Source organism: Chelonia mydas, chromosome 3, assembly GCF_015237465.2.
Source record: "Chelonia mydas isolate rCheMyd1 chromosome 3, rCheMyd1.pri.v2, whole genome shotgun sequence".
Taxonomy (NCBI): domain Eukaryota; kingdom Metazoa; phylum Chordata; order Testudines; family Cheloniidae; genus Chelonia; species Chelonia mydas.
Window position 1 is genome coordinate 43,092,179 of NC_057851.1, and position 21,249 is coordinate 43,113,427.

Here is a 21,249-nt window from a genome sequence, read left to right on the forward strand (position 1 = left end):
TTTGCGACCAAGAAGGCATGGAAAGCACCACTTTGATTATTCAAACAAATAAAAATGCCAGTGTTTACTATGCAGACAAGAAAAGTTACATTTGCTGTTCAGGAGTTTGAAAGTTAAGTGTTGTTTAAAAATTTTGAACAAGGCATTTTAAGTTGTTAGTTCTCCTTTATTGGGGTACTTTAACAGAGCATTTCCATGAGAGGAGTAGAACAGGAAGAAGGCAGAACTGAGAGTTTCAAAGTTTTGTCCCAAGCAAGGGAGCATGGGGGTGTCATTTGAGTTCCCTGCCTCAAGTGCCAAAATATTGTGGGTTGGCCCTGTCTAAACATTAAGGTTTGATTTCAAAAAACTACAGAGTTTTCAAATAAAATTAGAGATGGTAATTACGGAATGATGATTTTAAGACTTTGGTTGGGGTAATGATCAAGGTTAATACCCTGGTAATGATTGAGAGTATTGGAAAATCAAACTAGACCAGCAATGTCTGCTTGTTAGGTGTGCTGAAAATTTTGAGCAACTCAACAGATAATTTTTAACAATATTATGAAACAAGAATTCATATTTTACAGATCTGACTCAAGCAACTCAATTCCTAATAGGAAAAAATAATTAAACCTTAAATCAGCATTAGTTTCATCATCTGATATTGTCCCTGTACTTTCCTTAGACAAACAGAAGATTATAGTTGAGGACAAGGAAGCATGGTTTTTATTTAATGACTGACCAGTCATTCATACTGTACCCATTGTTGTGCTGTCTGATACCAAGAGGTTCCTTAATGAGCACTTTTAAAGAATGGATTGTTGCTGTGGGTAATGACCTAAATCTTTCAGAAGTTGAGGATATCTTTTGTATTTCTTCATATGAATAAAAGTATTATGAGTATTTTGGTGATCTATTGAATTAAAAATGGGGGATAAAGTATCATTCCATTGTGAGACGGCTGTTTTATGGAAGTGATTTACAAAGTAATCTTTTGACTTAGTATGTTTGAAGAAGAATGTTATAAGCTTGATAGAAGTAATAATACATTTTTAAATAACGGTCTTAAGTATTTTACATAATAGGCAAAATATAATTGTTAGGGCAACTCAATTAACTTTTAATTCATGGGGTTCATATAAAACACTATGAAGTATTATTTTTATAAGTCTCATAATGTATATTTTGCCTCTATTCTCCTTGACTAATTCTGATACATTACTTGCTACCAGTACAGCAGTCTGTTTTTGCCACTGAAAGCAAGTAACTGGGTAACTTTTTGAGAGCAGTTGATTTACAACAATATGGTTCTTCTTAACTCATTTCCCAACATCAGTCACAATTACTGATGTAATGTGCATATAGAAAAAATAAAAATACTTTAACACGTTTTGTTATCTGAGCCTCAGAAAAATCTAGAAAAATTTTCTGTACCGGAAACATGCTTTTTTGTTTCACTTTTGGAACTCAAAGTTCAATAGCGGTCAATGAAAAATTTCTAAAATTGTCGTGTTGGGGCTGATACCAAGCATGAGAAATTTCGACCCAGAAGTTTATTTTTTTGGTCTGACTTCTATAAAACATTGAAAGGGTTTAGAAGAGAAGTGTCTTCTGAACCTTAATTTTAGCATTTCTGTCAATACACTATAATACATACTTTTTCAGCATATTGTTACAATAAACATTGGAAAAATCACCAAATAAAGCCATTTATTCACTTAAAGATCTACGTTGAGGCCTAGATTATCACCACACTCAGAATTGTCTGAGCCTCATGCAGCTATTTCCCACACAGAAAAACTGTCTGACCATAGGATATTTTTAGGTTTCTCTTCTTTCTCTTTCTAAAATGTAATAACATTTATCTTAAGAAATAACATGACCTTTTTTCCATAAAAGAGCAGATTGGTTTTAAAGAAGTTATTAAAGTTAGCTTATTTTTCACAAAGGGTCTAAACAAACATCACCAGGTGATATTTAATTGCATGGAGAACAGCAGTTGTCTGATGTTTAAGTGAGGCAACAGCATTATGTAATACTTAATTCTCAGTTGTTATACATTAAACAACTAGAAAGGGGAAAAAGTGCAATCTTCATAGAAAATGTAATAAAACACACGATAGTATACTATAATTGGCAGGATTGTTTGTACTTTAAAATATCAACGGCAATAAGTACATCATCTGATAGTTTAAAAAAACCCTTAAAATAGTGATCAATTATACACAGTATTTTCTAAGAATAAATGCAAAGCACTTAAATGGAGACGCTATTTCTCCTAAGAGTGTTAAATAAACTGATGTAGACTGCAAGAAAAGCCCCAAATAAGTCTAAACGTTATTTAGAAACCTTTGCAAAGGAATGTATCCTTTAATTATGACAATGAACTAATTACAAGGCACTATATAGTTTTATGTATATATATGTACAAACAAGGTATGGGATAGAAAAATAGTTCTAGATTTAGATTGCAAGTTAGGAGAGTTTTATATTAATGTTTTATTAAGTTCAGTGATGAGCACAAAGGCGCATTTCTAAAACTAAGTTTTTAGATATTTTTCACAGTTCCAGTTATTTACTAACACACACAACATAAACGATCAAGAAAACAAAGTCCTTAAATTGTCTGACAGTTTCTTGGACAGCCTTTTAACTCAGTCTTTCTGCCAAAATCATTGTTACACAGATTATTTCATGTTTTAGACTTTGCTGTGTCTAGTTGAGTAATGTGAGCTTGAACTGATGAAGACTATCACAATTCAAGAATTGGAACAAATTGATCCCTTCGGAATACTAGTGCATGTTTTCTGGGCTGGAAAATGACACATTGTAGCTGTGAGTTTAAATGTTTGGCAAATGTAGTCTTTGAAGACTATACAATACACAATTCATATACAATGCAAAGGGCATTTAGAAATCTGCTGGTCGGATCATCATACTTGTGGCTTTGAGAGAGTAGCCTGATCCTTTCCAGTAATACCACTTAATACCATTAAATTTGTTGGTGTTCTGCCGCAATGGATAGTACATTCCATTCAAGTTGGAGGGACCACATGCATCAAACCACCAGCCTGTAAGAACAGAAAACAAACAAAGATATGAAATAATGAAATTATCAGTGCAGTTTTCAAAATTGTATATACAAATACCTTACAGCGTCCTGGACCTGAAACTAGAAAAAATATAGGAATATTAAAATACCTAGTTTTCACTTGTGTGCCTTCAGGTCTCTCCTCCTTGCTAACTTTAACCATGATGAAATGTATATAGCAGAGTAACATACTTGAGGAATAGGCACTACAAAATTTGGCTGTAAGAGTTGTAGCATTTTATGGGATGTGGTTGTAAGTTAAGGGAGAGGGCTTCAATCAACTCCTCAAAAGCTTAACTTACGACATATTTCAGAGGTTGATGGTGACAGATCTAAGGGCAGAATCTGGCTTGAAGACGATAATCATGATATTGTATCTTTCTCTTTTTCCTTTTGCCTTCTCTCAAGACTATATAATTTTCCACTTTTAAATCCTACATTTCTACTTAAATGAAAATTGCTTCCCTTGCAGTGAATTCAGCTTGCTTCAGTGCTTAAAGTCTGTAAAGATGTGCATTATTTCTAAGCCCCTCAGTACTGAAACTCTGTATAAAGGAATGATGAGAAAAAAGTAGCTGAACTTATTCAGTTTCACATCTTTTTCTTCAAATTTCACTTGTTGTCCTGAGTTGTTAGTAAGGAATAAGGAAACTTTATTTTTATTAGTAAAAACAATATTTTTAAACTTTTGTTATACTGATAGTAATATGAGTGCTATGTTTTCCAAGGCAATAATCCAGTTCTCCCTTTGGATAAATTTAAACTGCCTTCAGACTTGCAATCTATACAGTCAGGAAGCAGATCACTGCTTTGTAAATTGAGTGTGACTCTCTTTATCTCTTAAGCAACATTTAAATTACAGAAAGTGTGACTGGATTGCAGAATTATAGAGGAAGTTAAACCTGCTTTCAGATACAGAAACAATCTAAAATGTAATGTCAATAAACCTGTGAACAAAATTGATCCAGAATTTATCCACCTACATAATAATTTTGGTATGCTTTGAGTAAATGTATTCTCACTTCAAAGTATATTTAAATATGGAAAAAAGTAATGTTTTATAGTACTGAAATGTATTCTTTCATGACAACTACATTCTAATTGTCATGCTTTTAAAGAGCCTATAAAATGCTTAGTTCCCCAGGAACACTAGAAATTTCTTGTGCCTAATTAAACAATTAGAAACTATTTTGTTGATTAAAAAGATGATTTCTGATTCGTTTTGGGGGCATTTTGACCTTTGGGCTACTTTCCCATGCTATTTGGAAGCGCACTGTGCTGTCTTCCACTCATACCAGTTTCACAATACCAGGCCTTGTTGTTGCACAAGTTGTGAGAGAATGATGGCCTATTTTCCCGCCCCCCCCCCCCCCCCCCCCCCCCAATTTTAACTCCTCTCATTTTTACTTTAGCTGAGCTGTCTGAAACAGTAAAATAGTAAATTTGAACTCACTGAACTAGCATTTCCAATCGTGAGTTTTGGACTTTGTCACTAGTCAGGATTTAATACGTCAAAATTACCATCTATTTACCTCATGGACTGTTTTACTGCCAATAAAAATAGGAAGATTGAGAAACAGAAAACCATTCCTACCTCCTGTTAGCATTTGTGAACATTTGCAAATACATTTGTCATTGTCTGCATCCTTTGTGCTAAAATCATTTCCTGGTTGGCTGATGCTACTTATTTTGCCCGCCGTCCCAGTAAGTCCTTTAAGGTGGATCCTGTAGAAGTGCAGAACGGAAAAACAAATGTTAGATCGAAGCTTAATGGCAGTTGATCTACACAGTAATGAGGAAATTTTTTGTAATAAATATCCTGTTTAAACAACAGTTTGGTTCTCCTCTTGTTAATGTACGGCTATAAACTTTGTTTGAAGGGTATTGTGTTGGTACGAACAGTAACACTGTCAGCATAATATTATACTGAAGAGATAAAATCACCTCTGCTTTTATAGATGTTTGTTCCACCTGTGTGAAATTAACAGAGATTATATGGAGGTATATATGGATAATCCTTGAGAAATATACTCTATGTAAGAACTACTAATACCATAGTAACTTGTAATATTAAAGTGCATTGAATGCAAGCAATACTATTAATGGATTTTTAAATCCTTTACCTAATTTTCTCCCTGCCTTATTCTTACACTGTTTATTCCTGGGGGAATACTGCCCCTGCACAGAATTCATGTCCCCTGCAGATTTCTTTGCTTCCCGCAGAAAAATGACTTTCTGACAGGAACACAAAGGGACGCTGCAAGAGTAATCATGCACCACTCCCTAGCAGCACAGGTACAACGTTTTAGGCACCCAGAGCAGCTGGCAGAGAGGTAAATCACCATGGGGCTAGGGACACCCCAGCCAGATACTCCTACCCTGAGCTGGGAACAGCTGCTAGTCCTGACTGGGCTGGAGGCAGGAGAGAATGGGACTTCCTCTTCCTGTGCTAGGAGTGGCCAGGGCTGTGTCAGACCCACCCTCAGAAACCAGGAAGCTCAGCGTCCTCTCCTGCTTCCTGCCCCCCGACTCCTATGGGTGTGTGGGGTCACTGTGTGGGGAGCTGCTTCCTCCATCCACGCAACCCCCATGCATCCAGTCCTCCCATACCCAGACATCCCTGCCAAGCCTCACCTGGTACATCCAGAACCTCCTAGCCCTCCATACACAAACCCCACCCTGCTAAACCTCAACCCCTGCATCTGGAGCCTCCCTGCACCCAGACCCCCTGCTTCCGGACCCTCACATCTGTACCCAGACCACCCCTACTGAGCTCCCTGCACTCAAACCCCCACGCTGATGCCCTACCCCCTGCACCACTCTGAGCCCCCACATCCAGACCCCCATGCCACTGACTGCCAACTAGCTGCACCCACACCCCCACCCTACCAAGCCCCACTCCCCTAGCATGCAGACACCCCCACCCCCGCTGAGACCCCCAAACCCAGACCCCTCGGCTGGGCCCCAACAACCTTCACCTGGAAGCCCCTGCAGAGTCCCATTGCCCCTGCACCTGGAAACTGCCCCAAGAGCCTCTGTGCATCCAGATCCCCACTAGACCTCCCACTGAGCTGCCTGCACCCAGATTGTCCCACACAGAATCCACTCACTCCACACTTGGATCCCCCACACTGAGCCCTTCCACACGTGGATTCTGCCTGGTTGAGCCTATCTGCCCTGCACCTGGTGCAGAGGGGCATGGCCCCAGGGTGTTTCTTGGGCAGGCACAGGCCTTGTGCTGTGTCAGGGTTGGGTGCAGCCTCACCACTGAGTCCGTGTCCTCGGGGTGGGGAGGCAGTAGGGTGATCTCCCACCTTCGTACAGCCAGTGGCCTGTGCTCCCTGCTGCCATGCTGGAGCCTCTGCATTTATTTATTGACAAATAAAACTTGCAGAATTTTAAAATATTGTGTGCAGAATTTTTAATTTTTTGGTGCAGAATGTCCTCAGGAATAACTGGTATTAATATGCTGTGGCAGTCTAATATGAAAACTGTGTATCAGTGATGGGTAAAATTTAATTGGTAATAAGGATGATTTTCTCTGTCCTTTCCTTCCCACTTTCCAAAGGGACTCTTCCTTTGCAAATCTTTTAAGAATAAAAAAAAGTCAAATCAATTCATGGGCAACAGTGATGATTTTAATTTTCAAATATTGGAGCAAAGATACAGGCTATATAGCACTTCATAGTCATATGACAATTCTAACTTTCAAGTGAGGCTGCTACTATATTGTTTTTAAAAACTGAAAGATTTATATCCTTTGCATGTCAAGTAGTATAGAGCAGTGGTTCTCAAAGCCGGTCTGTCGCTTGTTCAGGGAAAGCCCCTGGCAGGCAGGACCAATTTGTTTACCTGCCGTGTCCGCAGGTTCGGCCGATCGTGGCTCCCACTGGCCGCGGTTCGCTGCTCCAGGCCAATGGGGGCTGTGGGAAGGGCAGCCGGCATCCGATGAAGTGAGCTGTAGCTCATGAAAGCTTATGCTCAAATAAATTTGTTAGTCTCTAAGGTGCCACAAGTACTCCTTTTCTTTCTACATAATTATTGTAATAATCTTTGTGCAAAATGTGTCTTATTGAGGTATCATTTAAAATCTAAGAACTCACTGATCGTCAATATTCTTGTGTTTATATATATATATATATGAAACATGTATTAAGAGTTATGAATATAAGCTGAAATTGATTACAATGTGTTTACCAGAAAGTCTGGGGAGTGGGTAAACCAGTTTCTCAAATACACAGGACAAACTGGCTCCTCTAGCCAGGTGTCAAAGTTGATTGCCAATCATCTGTCAAGTGACTATTGTTTGGCAATGAAGGAGGGGCAGAAACAGATCGGTGTGAATTTTAGCAAACAACAACATGGAAATGTTTTCATCATGAGACTCCATGTCTCCGTCCGCACAGCTGGAATGAACTTATTTAGGGGTAATCCTCAGGAAAATGCATTTCAACAGGTGACTGGACTATAAAAGCGAGGCGCAAAAAGCACCCCAAACTATATCTCTCTCTCATCTAAGAAGACAAAGTAACTAGCCCTTTGATTTCTGAGGCATACCTGACCTGAGAATTTAGTCAGTAATGTTGCTGGGAAACTGGTAAGGATTTTACCTTGAACCAAGTCTAGCTTGTTATGTTTAACTACTAAAAAGCATTTTATCTTTATTTCTCTTTTAACCATTTCTGACTCTAATACCTTATACTTGTACTCACTGAAAATCACTTTGTTAAACTTGTTTTATTTTTTAATAAAACTAATCCAATTTTGTGTTTAAATTGAACAGCTGAAGTAGCAAACTGTTGCATATTGACCCCTTACAGAGGCAATGGACCTCTAATATCTGAACTGTACAGGAGAGGGCTGGAAAGTGAAGCACACACTTTTTTGGGAAAATTCAGGACTACGAGTGTGTTGGGGTCACCCTGCAGGTAGTAACCAAGGCTACGAAAGCCAGAATGTGACTGGAGTGTTGTTGACAGGCAGCTGATGTCACTGCTGCTGCGCCAGGCCTGTAGCTATACACAGACACTCAGTGTGTGAGCTGCATGCTGTTAGGTTTAGAGTTGCCAGACGTCCAATTTTCGACTGGAACGCCCGGTCAAAAAGGAACCCTGGTGGCTCCAGTCAGCACTGCTGACCGGGCTGTTAAAAGTCCAGTTGGTGGTGTCGCCGGGCTAAGGCACGCTCCCTGCAACTCATGGGAGCAGCCAGCATGTCCCTGCGACCCCTAGATGCAGGGGCAGCCAGGGAGGCTCTGCTCACTGCCCCGCTCCAAGTGCCAGCTTTGCAGCTCCCATTGACCAAGGGGAACTGCGGGGGCAGCACCTGGGGACAGGGCAGCATACTGAGCTGCCTGGCTGCGCCTCTGCCTAGGAGACGGAGGGGGACATGCTGGCCGCTTCCAGGAGCCGCCTGAGAGGTAAGCGTTCTGGAGCCTGCACCTCAACCCCCAGCCCTGAGCCCCCTCCTGCACCCAAATTCCCTCCCAGAGCCTGCAACCCACACCCCGTCCTACACCCCTACCCTGCCCCAGCCCTGAGCACCCTCCTGCACTTCAAACCCTTTGGCCCCAGCCTGGAACCCCCTCTCAAGCCCCTCATTTCTGGCCGCAACCCAGGTCCCGCACCCCCAGCCGGAGCCCTCACCCCCTCCTGCACCCCAACCCTCTGCCACAGCCCACTGAAAGTGAGTGAGGGTGGGGGAGAGCGAGTGACGAAGGGAGGGGGATGGAGTGAGCAAGGACAGGGCCTCTGAGAAAGAGTGATGCAGGGGGTAGGGCAAGGGTGTTAGGTTTTCTGCAATCAGAAAGTTGGCAACCCTGGTTAGGCTGTTTGTGAGAAGCCCAGTTTGGGAGCTACAACAGTAGAGCATTATGAGGCACCGAGGTTACAGGCGGTGACACAACCTCTCACTGGTCTGGATTGCACCCTGAAATGTGACAATGGCCTTATTTACAAAAGTACCCAGCAACCAGCATCTCCCAGGGTAGACTATACGAAATTAGAAACCTAAGTATAAATTATTGGCCAATGATGATAATTTGGATAGAAAGTGAGAGACCGATTGTAAGTACAAAGATCTCAAAGCACTTAATAGGCATTAAGTTAAGGTTAAGATTCACAGCCTCCTTTTCAGATAGCTATAGTTCTCCCAGTTATATAGATGGAGAAACTGAGACAATAAGTTGCCATGTCCAAAGTCACCCAGCAAGTCTGTCAGAGGTGGGAATAGAACTAGATCTCATGACTTAGTCTTGTCTTGTTCTGACCATATATGTTCCTGTGTTAAGTGGATCAGTATATCATTTTGTTTCCTGGAACAGCTTACATTGTTTCTTTGAAGCATTTAAAAAACTTACTGATGTAAAAGGAAATCATTTTTACACCATGTATATTGCAGTGTGCTGAATATTTTCCAGATAATTTTAAAATGTATATCCTTTTTATAATGTTAAATAAAATATACTTTAAACCACTGCATTTTATGGCATGTCAAATACTTGCTTGCATTTCAAGAGAAAATATCTATTTGCAGACAGCCATCTTAGTTTGCAGTAATTATTTTTTAAAAATGTAAATGGACAAGGGTAATGACCCATTTTGCAAAGGTTGCCCTTATAAGTATTATAGTGCCTTAATTTAAAAATAAAATCTCTGCTATAGAGTCTAAATGTTTCCAGATGAGAAAATATTTGGTTTGGATTTGAAACAACCACATACTATTTAGGCATTAAGATCCAACTTTTATTGGGGGAATGGGGGTAAGATACTGATAGTTCTTCAAATGGCCCTGCACATTCCCACTTATGGGGTACCTAGCTGCCTTTGGTAGAACCTCCTACTAACAGTGTCACCTACAGCACCCTCACCCCCTCAGTTCCTTCCAACCGTCTATGCATGGATGGATATGAACTTCAGTCTGTTTGTGAGCCAAAGCCCTTTTCTTCTTAAGGTAGTGGTAGCTTGTTAGTATATTTAATGTTTTCTGTCGTTATGGGTTATAGTGGAATTGAAGCAGAGGAAACGACCACATGTGGAGCCTCAACTGCCAGGGAGAAAAACACCCAGCTTCCAGATGTTTGATTTGCTGAACCTTTAGTCCCAGAGTCTGCAAGGACAGGGAGACTCACTTGAAGGTCCTTCTCCAGGAAGCTCTCAAGGCTAGACTCTCTGGATCTGATCAGTCCTCAGATCCAAGGTCTCAGAGGCCAGTCATGGTTCCTGTGAATTCCAGTGACTGAAGGGTTCCAAGAAACTGAAACCCCTGTTGGGACCGGATTCAATTCCTGTGGCTTCCTCAGTAAAGCTCCTGAGGCTACACATGTCCAAACCTGGGCTGCATGGTCAGATCTGACTACCCTAGTTCCGGAAGAGAGGTCAAGCGACAGTTCGATCATCCTCACCAATACCATACCTCATGGTTTGCAACTTTCTGATCCTGATGGATCCCCCTCATCTGATCCTGATCCCCCCTCAAAAGACCAAGGTCAATTCCTACTTCCACTTCTGGATCCAGGAAGATGGTTTCAATCAGTGTGTCAGAACTGGGGCCATCAGCACCTTCAATTCTGAGTGGTGTAGCACTGAAAAAAGCTACATAGGATCAAAGTAGCCACTGTTGGCTGTGCCACTTCCCATGCATCAGAATGATCTATTCTGTCCAACTCTGACAAGATTGATATGGTTCGAGAGCAGAGACCTGTTTCACCTCCAATTTCAGTAGCAATGGAGATGGATTTGTGTATAATGTTGGATCTGATGTTGTCCAAGTCTTTGGACTTGCTGTCAGTTCCTGCTTTGGTTCCAGTGTCAATTCCAGCTACATCCATGGTTCTGGAAAGGTCTGTCACCGTGCAGCCCAAGTTCACTTTTTGGCTCCAGTTCATGCTTCGGATCAGATTGTGAAATGCAAGATTTCTAAAAGGAGGCATGTTTCCCTGGTTCCAAGATCCATCATCATCTTTGTCTATTGTTAAGAAGAGGCCAGAAAGTGGCATGTTTCCTCTTTCTGGGACCCGTACAGGGTCTCCACAAAGAGCTGGATACTCAGACCGTCCTCTGGATCCATTGTCATCTCTGGTGCGTTTTCTCTCTGATCCAGACCTGGATCAGTACCAGGGGGAAGATAGAGCAGCGGTTCTCATACTGTGGGTTTGGACCCCAAAGTGGATTGCAAGCCTGTTTGAATGGGGTCACCAAGGATGGCGTTAGACTTGCTAGGACGGAAGCTGAAACCCGAGCCCTACTGCCCAGGGTCAAAGCCGAAGCCCAAGGGCTTCAGCCCTGGGTGGTGGGGCTCAGGTTACCGTTTCCCCCGCCTGGGGCTGAAGCCCTTGGGCTTTGGCTTTGACCCCCGACCCGAGGTGGTGAGGTTTGGGCTTTGGATGGGCTCAGGAGGGCTCTGGCTTCGGTCCCCCCTTCTGGGGTCGTGTAGTAATTTTTGTTAGAAGGGGTTGCGGAGCAATGAGATTTGAGAATCCCTGAGACAGAGGAATGCAAAGACCTATAGCTTGCTTTGTATCACCCTTTGATCTATCTCCTGTAGACATGTTCCTGAATCCGAGTTGCTGGGGAGACTGGGCGGTCCTGGGACTGATGGCCTTATTGAGGGCCACCTCAGGAATTCGTCAGTTATCCTCCATGTGGATGGAGAGGTAAAGTTTTGTCTACAAAGTATCCTACAGTTCAGAGATCTTCTGATCCAACTTCTCTGGGGCTGTTGACATTTCAGACCATGATGCCCGAAATGCTTTCTGAGGAAGAATGTGGGGATAGCTGCCCTCTTTGAGCAGAAACATATGGAAACAGACTGTGAACCTGATTTATCACCAGATGAACATGTGGGAGTGGCATCAGCCTCCTTTTCTTTCGAAAACACTTTGCCCTTCCACGATTTCGTGTACTGTATGGCATCCACTTTGAATCTGTCTGCAGTGCCTGTGGAGGAGACTTCTCCCATGCTGTTTGATATCCTTGGTGCTACTTTTAGGAGTAGACTATCTCTACCCATTTTGGATGGTTTGCTACAGATGGCTAAACGTGTGTGGTCTGCTACTGCCTCTTGTCAACCTGCCTCCAAAGAGGTTGACAAGTTGTATCAGATACCATCTGAGGGGTTTTCCTGTTTTCATACAAATCCTATACCTAATTCACTGTGGTGGCTGCTGCCAGGAACAGGGCAGCATCTGGACAATCACACTCCACCCCATCTGGTAAGGAGAGGGGAAAAGATAGATTCATAAGGGGAGGAAAGGCAAATTATCAGGTAGTCATGGCCCACTACAGTTCCATTTATGGGAAAAGATGACATTGTTTTAACAAGACTTACATGACACTTTGGACCCTGCTGCCAGAACATTATCATTTGCTCTATCAGGAGGCAAGCTTGGCTTTGTTCCTCCTCTCTAGCTCTGGACATTTGGCTTATGCTGAAGGAGCTCCGTTTTCAAGGAGGGGGGAGAGCCTTTTTAGTGAAAAGCAGACAAATTACTAGAAAAATTAAAGGACAAGAGATTGACAGCCCACTCTTTGGGTTTAATTTTCTCTGCTTGGAAAAGGCCCTCTATTTTACTTCTAGTGCCAAAGGCAGTCCTATCTCAGTCTTCATTATTTTATTTTTTGTCAAGTCAAAGACTTCAACAATACCAGCAACCTGTAGCCTTCCAGAATCAATGTAGAAAGAGGCCTTTCAAACCAAAGTCTAAATCTAAAAAGCCCACTTCCTTGTCATCATCTTCATTGTGGAACAAGCAGCTTCAGTTTTGATGAGAAAATTAAGAATCAAGGAACACCCAATCAGTTTCAGTCTAGCTTCTTCTTTCGAAACAGACTAGCCCACTTTATCAATGCATGGAGGCAAATTACATCAGACCAATGGGTTTTAGAGATTGTAGAAAGGGGCTATGCCAGACCTTTTGAGACTCGCCCTTCCCCCCAGTTTCTTCTACCTTTAAATCTTCAGGGACCCTTCCAATGAGGCTATTCTTCTTGCAGAAGTTGAAAAATTGCTTCTGATAGGAGTAGTAGAGGCGGTCATGCAAATACCAGAGGGATTTGGGTTTTTTATTCCTGTTACTTTCTGATGCAGAAGAAAGATGACAGAATTTGTTTAATACTAGACTGAATAGTCTTGAACAAGTACATCTGGAGAGTTTGGTTCTGTTTGTTGCTCTATAGCAGTGGTTCCCAAACTGGTTCTGCCGCTTGTTCAGGGAAAGCCCCTGCTGGGCTCGGACGGTTTGTTTACCTGCCATGTCCTCAGGTTCAGCCAATCGTGGCTCCCACTGTCCACGGTTCTCTGCTCCAGGCCAATGGGAGCCGCTGGAAGCAGCGCGGGCTGAGGGACATACTCACCGCCGCTTCCAGCAGCCCCCATTGGCCTGCAGCAGCGAACCGTGGCCAGTGAGAGCCGCGATCGGCTGAACCGGCGGACACAGCAGGTAAACAAACCGGCCTGGCCCACCAGGAGCTTTCCCTGCCCAAGTGGCAGAACAAGTTTGGGAACCACTGCTTTATAGCATCCTGTACTTACATGACTCCATTTGCACATCTAGGAATGAAACCTATGCAGTACTGGATGTCTCAGCTCTACAGACCAGTTTGGGACAGCCTTTATAGGTTGATCACCATGCCTCAGAACATCATAGTTTTCCTAGAATGGTGATCAGTCAGAGAGAATGTGCTCAGAGGTGTACAGTTCTTTCCCCCAAGACCATCCCTCAGGGTAATTTCAGATGCATCAAACAAGGTGTGGGGGGGACTCATGTGAATCATTTATGACAGTTCAAGGGCATGTGCAGGAGAGAGCACTGCACTGCACATCAATGTGTTGGAAGTGACAGCTGTTCATCTGGCCCTCAGACTTCCTCTCTCACCTATAAGGGAGGATTGTGACAGACAATGTATGGCTGATGTATTACAACAGCAAGCAAGGGAATGCTTAGTCCACTCTCCTGTGTGCAGAGGCTTTAAGCCCATGGGATCGGTGTATCCATCACAACATTTTTACTGTGGTCCTATATCTGGCAGGGGGAAACAATGTAGTTGCAGATCATCTAAGCAAAGACAGCTTTCAGATGCACAAATGGTACCTAACAGATCGGTCAATTATAATATTCTCCAGCTGGAATTGATCAGATGTGAAGCTGTTTGCAACATGGTCCAACAAAAAGTGTGACCTCTTCTGTTCCAGAGTGGATAGGGACTATCTTGGTAAGATGCTTTCCTGCTTGCACTGGGGGAAAGGGCTTGATGTACGCCTTCCCCCTGCTCCCCCCTCCAGTGATTCAGAAGGTGGTTAGATACACCAGGACAGGGTAAAGATAATTATCATTGCCCTGCCTTGGCTATGTCAACAGTGGTTTATTGATCTCCTTCAATTCTCTGGTGGAGTCTTAATGTGTCTGACACTGTCTCCAGACCTGCTGTTTCAGCAGGAGGGCAGGAATCTTTCACACAGATCCATAATTTCTTCACCTGTCGGCATTGGCAATTGGACTTTGACTCTGTCTGCTCTTGAGCAGTCATGTTCTTTGTTTTTGCAGGACATGCTAAGTAACTCTAGAAAACAGTCTAGTAGAAGCCGTTATTCTTAAAGTAGACCCAGGTTTCAGGCATGGATGAGGGAAAATCTGATTCCCTTATGTCTGCTTCTGTTCCTTGTGTTCTGAATTCTTAATGTACTTCAAATCTCAGGAATTATCTATATCATTGTTTAAAGTTCATTTGGCAGCCATCTGACGTTAGTTGATATTAGATTGATGTTTTTTCATAGTTCAGTTAGCCATGCTGGTGAAGTAGCCCTTTTAACCCTTGGCTCTGTGTTCTTTCTATTATTTATTGATCAAAATGGCTTGCATTATTGCCATCACATTGGCTTGGGGAGGGAGTGAACTGAATGTTTTTATGGCTTATACACCTTTTACTTCTTTTTATAAGGACAAAGGTAGTTTTCAGACTTGATCTCCAGTTCTTACCTAAAGTGGTGGTTGATTTTTTTTTTTTTTTTCACATCAGACAGTTAATTTGCCACCCTCCCTCCCCCACCATACTCTAATAAGGAGAAATTTGTCCTGCTACACTCTTTGGAAGCCAGAAGGTCCCTTGCTTGTTGTTTAGATAAGAGTAAAATTTTCATATATCTTCTAGATTGTTAGTGTCTTATGCTAAAAACTACATAGATTATACAATTCCTTCTTCTCTCGATGGATAAAATGTATTGCTGAAAGTTATACACTAGCAAAAGTTCCTATATTTGCTTCAATTCAACCACATTCCACTAGCTACTTCCTTTGCTTGTCTTAAGCAAGTGCCAGCTGCTGAAATTTGGAGAGCTGGAACCTGGACTTCAGTGCACGCTATTACGAAGCATTATCCTTTGGATTTCGCCTATATGGCAGATGTTGGATTTGATAAAGTGGTGCTTCAGTCTCTGTTCAGTTAGGACTTTGTTCCTGCCTCCAAGTTAGTTTTCACCACTGCTTCTCAATATGCAGAGCCACTCAAAGAAGAAATGAAGGTTACTTGCTCATAATTGGAGTTCTTTGAGAGGGCTCTGCATATTCACACTTCCCACCACCTTCCCCTCTCTGTCAGAGTCCTTGTTTGTTCTGTGTCTCTGGCTTTGCGGTGGATGCAACTAAGGTGGTAAGGGTGCTCCGCCTCCTATATAGCCTCGCCCACAGAACATCAGTGACCCTGAGGGAAGTGGTGGGAGCATGAGAGATCTCTAGCTGACATGGCTAGAGGAGGTTCTACCACAAAGCACCACAAGGTGGCACAATACACTGTAATTGTGACTATGCAGAGCCATCTAGAATAACTCCAATTACAGGTAAGAAACTTTCAGTTTTGGACTGCTTTGTATATGGGAGTTGAGGTGAAGTCAAAGTATATTTCAATTTACCTTTGGTAATCTCTTGATAGCGAAAATTTTCTATTCTAATTTTATTTTCCTTGATGAAAAAAATGAGCTCGTTGATTAATGGTTTCTGAGCTGCTTGGATACAGTTTAGTTTTTGGATGCAAAATTGTATTTCATAAAGGTTTTCATTTAGAAATATATGAATTTGGGTATCATGAAATGTGTCAAATTGACCTTCCTTGTAGTCTCCTAACTTGTCTACTGGACAAAGCGTGGACAGCAGTACTATAAGCCTCCTCATGCTATTCTGTCCAGTGGTTCTCAAAGAACGGTAAACCTCCTCATGCTACTCCCTCTCATGGGTCTCAACTCTTTTCTAGATAGTTCGCCTAAAGCAATGTTTCCCAAAGTGAAAGGCTCCTTATCGCATTACCAATCCCCTTTGTCATCCAGCCCCCAGGACCTTATTTATCCATAGGAATCATGGTTTCAGTGACTCCTTTCTTTCTTTTTTTAAAGTAGTTCCTGACCTTAGTCTGGTAACTTCTTTTGCCCTAAAGACAAGACCATTTAATTCCATTCAAGAATAGAATTTTAAAGATCCCCCTGAAGACTTCCTTTTTTAACATATGGGTAAGTGTAACTGTGGACAGAATATATACAGGCTAAAGTTACGAGAACACTCTGCTAGGTATAAAGTTTTATTAAAATAAGAGGAACAATGAAACTAGAAATTAAACCCTTGCCATTTGGATAAACCGAGGACCCACCATTCAGCTTGAGTAACTCAACTGGGAGCTGCACTGATTCTCAAAAATAAGAGAACAAATCAACCCTACTTTGGCAGACTGTGGGTCTGCTCTGCAGCTGCTACTGCAACCTTGTGGTTGCAGTGTGCATATCTATGGGTGTAGATTGGGAATTGTGGGGACTGTCACTAGATGTAATTCCTGATTTGCCTACTTCTGCCTCTTCATCTCCTGAATAGAACACATGCATGCAGGAGGCCACCCCTTCACAGCCCCCTGAGAGCTATGTGCCAACACCCAATTCTGGGCTTGTTGGGTTCTCCCCCTATACACGCGATATCAGGTGTACTGCGTGTTGGGCAGCCTATAAGGGGAAGGAGGGGCCTGAAGGTATTATTTACCTACTGTACACTGGTGAAAGGTATATACTGTTCTATTTTTTTAAAAATCTACTAAGATTATGTAGGCTATAGGTGAAAATTAGTAGCAAAGACATACTTTAAATGCATTCAGAGCAACTGCTTTGTAATTAATATAAAAAGAAAGTTATGTAGCTGAACAATTTACAGGAATTAATAACTGGCTGACTGTTTTTTCAATTCAGTGCTTTGTTTGCTTACCTGTACTTTAGTTCTTCACTTGCTAGATAGAAATGTTCATACAATGAATATGCCTCATTTCCTTCCCAGTCTTTCAGGTGTATTTTAAGAACATAGCGTTTCTGATTAGTCAGTTGAGAAACTAACTCATTTCCCAGCCAGTACTCCCCAGCAGGATCACCAAATCCCTGTAATCCAAGTTGTATATTTAAATAACTTTAATTTGTTTTTCTTTGATTTTGAAATAATCAGTTCATCAATTTTTAAATGTAATTGCTTTGTCAACACAAAAAGCGTACTACAAATATGAGGATCCTAGGTCTTTGGTATTTCAAATTTTGGATTTCAGCGGGGACCAATTTAGGAACTTTAAACAAAATGTATCAGTATTAGACTTATTAGATCTGGGGAATATTTGCCAATAGAAACACAAATATAAATAACTTAATGAAAATTAAAGATGTGGACGCAACATGAAATAGCTGACTTAGGGGGAAAAAATGCTATGTTTCTTTGTAAAAACAAACATCACACTTGCAAGTCTCTGCTTAGGCAAACAGTTTATATTACTCTGACATTTCCCAAATGAAAGCACAATTTTTCATTTAAGAACTAAAATGCAACTTTAGAACCTGTTTAGGCAATACAACTTTAAGTAACTGATTAATATTCTTTTGTGATTAAGTCTGTGTAGATTTCAGAGATTATCAGAAAATAATAAATTAGATTTAAAGCTTCAAAAGAGTGTGGCTCTTACCATCTTGTACTCTTTCCATGTCCGGTGGAAGTCCACACTGCCATCTTTACGCTGCTGAATAACTGTCCACCCCCCTCCACTGCTTTCCATATCACAGTATGTCTGTCAATAAGAAGAGTGTGTAATTGCATAAATGCAGGTACTCACATGTCAATTGACACATATTGCATATATATTTTATATAGCACAGTATACATTAAAACTACGGTTGTCTTTTGTTTGCCTAGCAGAGCATGCCAGGTTTGCTACCACCTATGAAGCTGAGCTGTTTTGAATAGCTTGTATTCTAATTAAAATTGTAATTAATGATATTGAAATGATATTGAATGTTTCTGAAATACTGTACTCACTGTATATTGGTTTTATGTTGTAGTAGTTTGGTGCATCAGAATTAAATCCTTCCCTGATGTGCCTTAGCTATAGTTATTGCTGTAAGAGTACAGTAGGCAGAGCCAGTTAAGACAATACTGCCAAATCTGCAGCTGCATGGGGCCCCAGAATATGGAATCCTCATTGGGAATGTCTACACTGCAAAAAAAAAAAAAAAAAAACCGACAGCAGCAAGTCTCAGAGCCTGGCTTGGCGTCACAGGGCTTGCACTACAGGGCTAAAAATAGAAAAAAAAGGACTTCAACTCTTTAATTTACCCCACATGGCTGGACACCAGCTGAAGTCATTGGGGGCCTGCATAGGTGCAGGGGACTGTCAAAATACCATTTTTACAAGAAATATGTACTCGTGTGCTAACAGTGGGAGAAAACTCCATGATCTTATCTAATTCTCTTTTGAACCCAGTTATAGTTTCGGCCTTCATAACATCCCATGGCAACAAGTTCCACAAGTTGACTTTGCATTGCACCTAATTTATACAAATATATGTTTACATGGATTATTTTAAAATGTCAATATTTACTAAATATTAAACACTTTGTTGAGCAAGATACTGTAAGTACATATATTTCCTATTCTAAGTGTATGCAAGTACTTTTTAATGGCCACCACTGTGCACACGCTCATTTTATGACTTTGCTTTTTTACATCATTTATTGCACTTACATGTAAGTAAGAATTTCTATTTGGAAGTCTTGTTCGCTTCAATTTATAAACCGGCTTGTAAGGAATTGCTCTTGTGCAAAAATTGTTTAAGCAACTCTCAAACAAAATATTTGTTTTATTTTTATGGTTTCTCAGAAAAAATATATATTTTAGTTAAAGGGACACATTGATTTTAAAACAATTTAGATTTTTAAAATGCCTTGCACAATGCAGAACATATAATTAATTCCATCAGTTTCTGCAATAATGGGATGAAAGACTAACTTCAAAAGCTGCAGCTAAACTAGTGGTTTAATAATATTGCTCTAAGCTAAGTTGTATATTAAAAACATAAAACAAAGTTAAGCCAGTATTTGTGACTTTTCTCAAAAGTTATCACAAAGCCTTGAGAATCTCTCAAGATGTCCACTTGAGCTAACCTTCACTTTAATATTGTTTTTAGATATAAGTATTATTTCAACATAGGGATTGTTACCAATGTCTGAGTATAAATACAACAACATTTGCAGTCATACACTAGAAATTTGGATGGGTCTGCACCATGCTCTTAACTAGTCAAGAGTGTGTTAATTTTTTCGTTTGTTACATAAGAATGAGCTATGTGATAGAGTAATTTGTCTGAGTGGTATTCCTGGCTCTGCCACTGACCTGCTGGGTGACTCGCCTCCTGTGTGCCTCAATTTCCCCGTCTGTAAAATGGAGATAATACTCCCCTCTTTTTGTAAAGCATTTTGCCATTGGCTAATGAAAAGTGCTATATCAGAGCTAATTGTTACTATCATATGTACAATATTATATGTAATATTACAGTACATTATATTATCTCCTAACGCTTAGTAAACTTACTGTGACTTGGTCATTAAAGTATTACATGCAAAGAACTGCCTGTTACAGTTTAAGGGTCTCTGTGAACTATCTTTTAGTGTTCTGTCCTTTCCTGTTTCTTGTTATAGAAAATCCTTGGAGCAGCTTTACCAGCGTGAAAACACTGAAAGAAACTAATTCATGTAACATACATTTGGTTTAAAGAAGTGATAAAAATTAGATCACTTCAGTTTTAGAAATATTAGGCCATATTTAATTTGGCGGAGTTAGATTCACATTTGCCAGTGGCAATTTTGGTCCATTAACTACAGTAGTGTTTTATTTTTCAGACCTTTCAATCTAATTTACCTTATAATGCAGACTGAGGCTTCATACTTTCTTAGATATACCATTTACACTACGGTAGCTTAAACATGGAATAATTGTTCTATGTTAGTTTTAATGTGAACATAAATTGATGCTGAATATGAGCTGTGTGTTGTAGGCTTAATTGCAACTCTTTAAATGTGAACGATGTATATATTAAATTAGACCCAAGCTTCCTAGTTCTGTGGGAAGGTGAACTGTGTTTCCACTGGATAAAGTAGCCACACGTCATGAAAAATGCCTGCAGCCAATCCTCTTTGGGCTGAGACTTCATCAGCTAAGCATTGTTAGGTCTAGTTAATACTTAGATGGGAACCCTCTAAGGAAAATCTGAGCTAGAGGAAGTGGTTTGGTGAGTCAATTTGTAATCTTACAAAGAGATGCTAGAAAGACATTCTGCCGGAGACATAAAACAGAGGTTTGGACTACCTACGATCATTAAAGATCCCTTTTCTTTTTCTGCCTGTATTAAAATTACACTGGTTGGTTAAAAAGAAAAAAAAAAAGTGTTGCTGTGTGACATGTGACTCAAGGACATTCAGCCACTAGTTTACGTTTTGCATAATGTAAGCTAATGGCTAGTTCATTGAGAACCTTTCCTTTAATTTTGCAGAATGTAAATGAAGTCCTAAAGACAACTAATATAAAGTATTAAAGGGACGGTGTCAACTTCAAATGTAGTTTGCAGTGTTATTGTAGCCATGTTGATCCCAGGATATTAGAGAGGCAAGATGGGTGAGGTAATATCTTTTATTGGACCAACCTCTGTTGGTGAAAGAGACAAGCTTCTGGGCTACACAGAACTCTTCTTCAGGTCTGGGAAATGTATTCAGAGTGTCACAGCTAAATACAGGGTGGGACAGACTGTTTAGCATAAGAATTGACACATTGTAAGAGATCATTCAAGATCAAGTGGCTGGTTAAGACTTCTGCAGTCAGCGGACAAAAAAAAGTGGGGGTTAA

General features: G+C 40.8%; 2 protein-coding genes across 16 annotated transcripts in view; one reads left to right on the forward strand and one right to left on the reverse strand.

Annotated features, from left to right (window-relative positions):
- MCPH1 (microcephalin 1) overlaps positions 1 to 21,249 on the forward strand; it is a 224,524-nt gene that overhangs the window by 96,669 nt on the left and 106,606 nt on the right. The window lies entirely within an intron of this gene.
- Positions 214 to 21,249, reverse strand: part of ANGPT2 (angiopoietin 2) — a 104,660-nt gene continuing 83,624 nt past the window's right edge. For all 3 annotated transcript variants that reach the window (XM_043542356.1, XM_037894198.2, XM_007055048.4), the window contains 4 exons: positions 18,040 to 18,141; positions 17,304 to 17,470; positions 4,668 to 4,798; positions 214 to 3,053 (listed from right to left, as the gene is read on the reverse strand). In XM_043542356.1, coding sequence (XP_043398291.1) covers positions 2,893 to 3,053; positions 4,668 to 4,798; positions 17,304 to 17,470; positions 18,040 to 18,141 — 561 coding nt within the window. In that variant the 3' untranslated portion in view covers positions 214 to 2,892. The remainder of the gene's footprint in view (positions 3,054 to 4,667; positions 4,799 to 17,303; positions 17,471 to 18,039; positions 18,142 to 21,249) is intronic.